The 5,987-nt window shown below is 51.7% G+C and overlaps 1 protein-coding gene across 1 annotated transcript in view; it reads left to right on the forward strand.

Moving 5' to 3' along the window:
• Positions 1–5,987, forward strand: part of LOC109291071 (zinc finger protein 721-like) — a 33,551-nt gene that overhangs the window by 2,014 nt on the left and 25,550 nt on the right. The window contains exon 2 of the mRNA XM_019507932.1: positions 254–2,588. Coding sequence (XP_019363477.1) covers positions 642–2,588 — 1,947 coding nt within the window. The 5' untranslated portion in view covers positions 254–641. The remainder of the gene's footprint in view (positions 1–253; positions 2,589–5,987) is intronic.

Here is a 5,987-nt window from a genome sequence, read left to right on the forward strand (position 1 = left end):
AAGAGGAAATGAGTAAGCGAGCAAGCGAAAGAGAGAGCGGGAGTGCTTGACAGATCCCCCTATACACCTGGTCCACAAAGGACATGAGTGTTTCCACCCCACCTCTGGAGCTATGCTAGCTCACGCTTGCAGCTCAGAAGGTCCCTGGTTTGGTTCCCGGTGCTTCAAGCCTGCGGCCATTCTTTTCACATGAAAAAACAACATCAGTAAACAGAAGGAATAATATCTTGACTTCTTTTCTATTATAATGCAGGACACTAAGGCCCAGGTCTGACTGAGAAGCCTCAGCAGGGATATGATGTACAGGAGCCCCCCCCAGGAAGAGTCTGGGAATGGCCCCATGCTGTGTGAGAAGGCGACGCGGTGGTAAAATGCCAACTAAGGAGGAACCAGCTCCACCTTGTCCCCCACAAGCCCTGCAGGACCCCAGCATCTGAGTCTCCAAACACAATTTCTCCTCTCCGTCAGCAAAGCTACGGGACATCAGCTGTCCTTCGGCTACTGTATCCTGATGGCTCCTGCACCTTCTCTTTGCCTGCCTTCCCAGTCACCCACCCCTGTAACACCACGGCTCCTTGCCTCCTGCCGGCTCCTCTAGCGAACGAGGGGTACCCCCGACAAAGGGATCGTGTCCACACACCATGAAGGATCTGGCCAGGCCGGCCAAGCGCATGGTGCAGAAGACGCATCCGTGCCCAGAGTGTGGCAAGAGCTTCAGCAAGAAGGGGAACCTCAAAAGGCACCAGCGGATCCACACGGCCGAAGAGCTGCACACGTGTGGGGACTGCGGCAGGCGCTTCACGACGAGGGGGCACCTGGCGACCCACCAGAGCATCCACACGGGAGTGAGGCCATTCCAGTGCCACGAGTGCGGCCGGTGCTTCAGGCTGGAGATATGCCTCGCCGCTCACCAGAAGACGCACGCGAAGGGCGGGCCGTACCTCTGCCCCCATTGCGGGAAGAACCTCAGCACCAAGATCTACTTCAACATCCACATGCGGACCCACAAAGAGAAGAGGCCGTACGCGTGCACGGACTGCGGGAAGAGCTTTGTGAAGAAGGGGACCCTGACAGCCCACAAGGAAATCCACAAGCGGGAGAAGCCATTTAAATGCACCGACTGTGGCCGGTGCTTTGGACAGAGTGCCACCTTGGTGGCCCACCAAAAGGTTCACCTTCGAGGAGGCCCGTTTATCTGTACGGAGTGTGGGAAAAGCCTAAGCACCAAGAGGTACTTTAATGTCCACCAGAAAAACCATGCCAAGCAGAAGCCACCCAATGCTAGCGGGCACACGAATGGCATGTCTGTCCGGGTCATCCAGATTAAAGACGAACTAGATGTGGCCTTCAAAGCTGGGGACAGTTTTAACCCGATGGAGAATGCTTCAGCTCAAGGAGCATCTTCAGGAGCTATTGAATACAGAAACCGGTGCAGTCCAAAGATCCCTTGGGACATCCGCGCAAAGGAGGAACCAGACGCGTCCGCCGAAGAGGAGGCCAGCGTCCCTCTGCTGGCACACCAGATCGCTTTCATTAAGCAGGAACCGCAGGAAAGCACCGATGGCGAAAACCATTTTGATCCAAAGATACCTCTCATTAGTCCCCCGGGAATCCAGGTTAAGAAGGAAACGGATGCAGATCACGAATGTGAGGGGAGCGATGCCCAGGTCAGCACCCTCACCACGTGCAAGGAGCCCCACATTAAGGACGAGCCTCAGGAGAGCGCGGACCGCACCAGCCCCTTCGGTCAGAAGAGCACCGTCCAGAGGATCCAGATCAAAGAAGAACCTGGGATGGATGCTGGAAGCGGGGAAAGCTGCAGCCCAAAGAAAAAGCAAAAGAAATGCCAGCGACCCAACAAAGGAGGGTCTCCCAGTGCAGCGAAGGAGAGTCCGGAGGCCAGAGCTAAAAGCAAGAAAAGCCCCTTGATCAAGACTGATGCTCCCAAAGAGGAAAGGATCTTTCCATGCCCTGACTGCGGGAAAAGCTTCAACCAGAAGTCAAACCTCACCAGACACCGGAAGATCCACACCAGCGAGGGGCCATATAAATGCAGCGAGTGCGGGGAGAGCTTCCGCATGAACCGGAAGCTCGTCCGGCACCAGAGGGTCCACATGAGCGAGCCGTTCAAGTGCCCGGACTGCGGGAAGAGCTTCACGCAGAGGTCCAACCTCGTCCGGCACCAGAGGATCCACACCAAGGAGGAGCCCTACAAGTGTCCCGAGTGCGAGAAGACCTTCAATCAGAAAGCCAACCTCTTCCGCCACCAGTCCATCCACATCAGGATGGGCCCGTGCAAGTGCACCAAGTGCGGGAAGTGCTTCCCTCAAAAGCGCCACCTCATTAAACACCAAGCGCTGCACTCCAGAGGAGGGGCCTACAAATGCCAGGTGTGTGGGAAGCGCTACCGGCTGAAGAAATACCTTAGGAGGCACCAGAAAATCCACCTGAGGGAGGAGCCCAGTGTGCGAGCGAGACGCGGAGAAGGTCTTGGCGCAGCCAAAAGCACGAGCAACCACCATCCCACCCACTTGGAGCAGAGCCCGCTCACTACCGTGAAGAGTGAGGACAGCTTGAATGTCTCCGGGTGAGGCTCCATACGGGAAGGTGAAGAGTAAGGACTGAATTTGCTGCACTCACTTGTGCAGACTTTCTGCCCACGTTAGCAAAGGCAGACACTCGCCTTACTGAGCACAGCATCAAGCTGGGACTGGGGACACCATGGGCCAGGTCCCAGTGCAGCGGTGGGGTTTCTGGATGACCGTAGGCCAGTTTCCCCAGACATAAAGTGATGCCAACCTCCTTTGGAAAGCGCTTTGAGATGTAGGGATAAGCATCTCCCTTAACAGGAGATTTGCACCTTTTGAGAAGGTAGAAGTATGCCCAAATGACTCCAAAAGCTACTCCAGCTTGTATAGGCCGGATCTATCCAACAGCAAATGAAGGTCTTTATTTATAGTTGGCAATTTCTCAGTCAAGCTGCGATCTTAGAAATGAGGCTCACTCCTGTAATTGTATTGCCACGGGCATTAGTCCCATTGAAACAAGAGCTGTATCAAAAGCTAGCCTGGAGATTCGGGTGCAGGGTAAAGCACAGCACACACACGTAGGCCAACATTTTCAGCACTGGGTACCCCAAGTCGTGCTCGGGGCAAAAAAGAGGTCTTGAGCTGAGTAGCTAAAACTGAGATATGCAAAATCAGTGTCCGTTTTCAAAAGTTTGGCTGACGGTGAACAAATTCTGCTCTGTTATACGGGGCCTATATCGCATTGCTCGGGCATATACGGGGGAAGCTTTTGGTATTTATGACTAGCAGAAGCTGCCTTTAAGAACATGAGATGCTGCAGAGACATCCCTGGCTCCAGCAGACACGGATAAGGAGTTAATGAGCGGTGCGATTCTTGATCCTTATTACCTATTTTTTTTCCCCTTTTATGTGACTGTGAAACACTCAATGGGATTTGGGATTTACTGGGCATTATTTAGGGACTTGATACAAGCAATCACAAGCATTGCAGCTTGGCAGCAGACTTCATGGACTGGAAACTCGACCCCAAACCCTTTATCTTGTGGGTAGATGTGGTTTGGTTTTGCTTGTGCGATGGCAGCTGCTAGGTTCTTCGGGGCACGTTCAGAGTTCACCACTCTTCACTGCTCTTAGCTGATTTTTTTTTTTTTTTTAACAATAGAGTATACTCCCTAAAACAAGGGATTTTTAATGCGGTGGACTCATAGGAGACTTAATAAAAACCCAGCCTGACCAGAGCCAGGGACCAGTGGGGCCATACTCTGAGAGCGACCACCCAAAGAGATTTTAGCAATGTTGTTACAGGACTATACGTAGGCTGCATTCAGGTTCACTGGGTAGCTTTCATACTTGTAGGAGTCTGAAAGTTGAGTCAAGAACTGTCTTGGTTTATTAGCTGTTAGTTCTACCTCTTTGCTTTTGTATCTGAAATGAAATCACCCTTCTGCCTCACTCCCCCAAGGAGTGTTGCACACATTGTGGCTTTTATATTCTTTTTCGGGGGCAGCCGAGTCCAAGTGGGTATTCATGTTGGCCATTGTACAGGGGCAAGCAACTTTAATCGCTGGGGTGTCTAATCATGTCTATAGGGACCACACGTGAAGGCTGCCTAGGAGATATGGTGTATCCATGGGTTTCTTGCATGGTAGCACCCAGTTTGTGTGTCGTGGAAAGGTCCCCAGGAAGGGGGAGTGAAGGCAACTTGCTCTGCGTTGGGTAGACCATCAAGCTTCATGAGCGTGGAGACTGTGTTGCATTAAAACAACACAGTGGAGCAAGGCAGTGCATCCAAAACAATACATTAAGCCTGTCTGGGATGGGTGCATTATCCCCTGAATGTCTGACTGCGATTGTTTCCTTGCCATTAGACTAGATTTGTGGGCAAATGCTTTTACCGAGGAGGAGGCAGCTGTGCTGGACATTTCCAGTCTGAGCAGCACTAAAAGAGCCAGGACAATAAGCTGTCCATGAGCCAGCCAGTCAGCCGTAACTGAGCCTAGTACCACAGAGCAAGGAGAGCGTACAGCATTCAGTGCGAGGGGCAAAAACCAGTGCTGACTGATTGTTATGTCTCATTAAAGTATTTGGGAAAAAGAAAGTCTCCACTGTTTGGCAGCACTGACCACTACTCGTTGTAGCCAATGCTCAGGGCGCCATACCTCCCAGTTCCCACAATGCAACACCTGATGAGTACAGCATTGACATGTCCTTCATGCTTTGCCCCAGGCACCACCCCCGTCCACTCGTTTCTACTCTGCATGGAGCAAATCCCTGTAATGAGGCAACGCAGCCACCTGAGAGCAGTCCTGAGCATATGTCAGGAAGCGCGCCGAGACAGACAGCGCTGCAGACAGATAGCTAATAGGATGCAACGCCCGAGGTACTAGACTAGCATGCAGGAGACCCGGACTTGGAGCCCTCTGCTCATCCCCATTGCTCAGCGATGCTGACCTCCTTTGTAAAATATTTGGAGATCGACTGATGGAAAAGGCCACGTAAAAGTCACTGATTGCTATTCCCCAAGGCCTCATGGAAGCTTCTTCTATGGAAATGCCACGAACACCGGCTCCAGGAGGGATGGTGAGGGGATGACTAGTGTCCTCTGTAGACTTAGGCTCATCTGGGCCAAGACAATATCCAACAACAGCTGTACCCCTCACGGGATACCCACCCCGCCAGGGTAGGAATCAAAGTGCTGGACTCTTCCCACTTTCATCTATGTTGATGTCCCATCCCCTTGGTACCTTGAGGATCTGCCAGGCTGGGGGAACCTTTTCAAGGACATGGCTGAAGGGATAAATTCCCTGGTACCTACAGCAAGTCGGCCTTATAGCCCCTCTCACTACAGTAACAGCAGATTGTGCTGCGGCTGATAGTGTCAGATGCCTGTGGCCTCACGTTTGAACTTCCTCCTTTTGCTATAGGACACCCTTGATGGCTGGCTAGCTCGTCACAGGGGAAGTCATGTCATGACAATATAGAGCAAACACACAAAAGTCACGGTACTTTTTTAGCAAGGCAACTTGGAGTTCACAATAGAAGTTATTTGAAGCTGCCCAACTATCTGGGTGTTTGCAGTCCAAGTCAGTGTCCTGTCTCCCCCCACATGCTGCATTCATTATAGGCAAAGCCAAATTAATCACATTTCACCAAGATGCTTAGTTCAGAGAATTAACAAAGACTAGATGCTCATTTCCATACTCAATCAGCCCAAAAGCTCATCTAGCCTGATCTCCTCTCTCCAACAGTGACAAGCGGCGGATGCTTTAGGGCAGTGGTTTTCAACCTTTTTTTCATTTGCAGACCTCTAAAAATGTTTGAATGGGGGTGCATACCCCTTTGAGTTGCAAGTGTGGGTATTCACATACTTTTTATTGATCATAGTCATCTTTTGCAGACCCCTTAGGCGTAGTTTGTGGACCCCCAGGGGTCCACAGACCACAGGTTGAAAACCACTGC

This window comes from Gavialis gangeticus, unplaced genomic scaffold (genome assembly GCF_001723915.1).
Source record: "Gavialis gangeticus isolate Ggan-Ray unplaced genomic scaffold, GavGan_comp1, whole genome shotgun sequence".
In the NCBI taxonomy this organism is placed as follows: domain Eukaryota; kingdom Metazoa; phylum Chordata; order Crocodylia; family Gavialidae; genus Gavialis; species Gavialis gangeticus.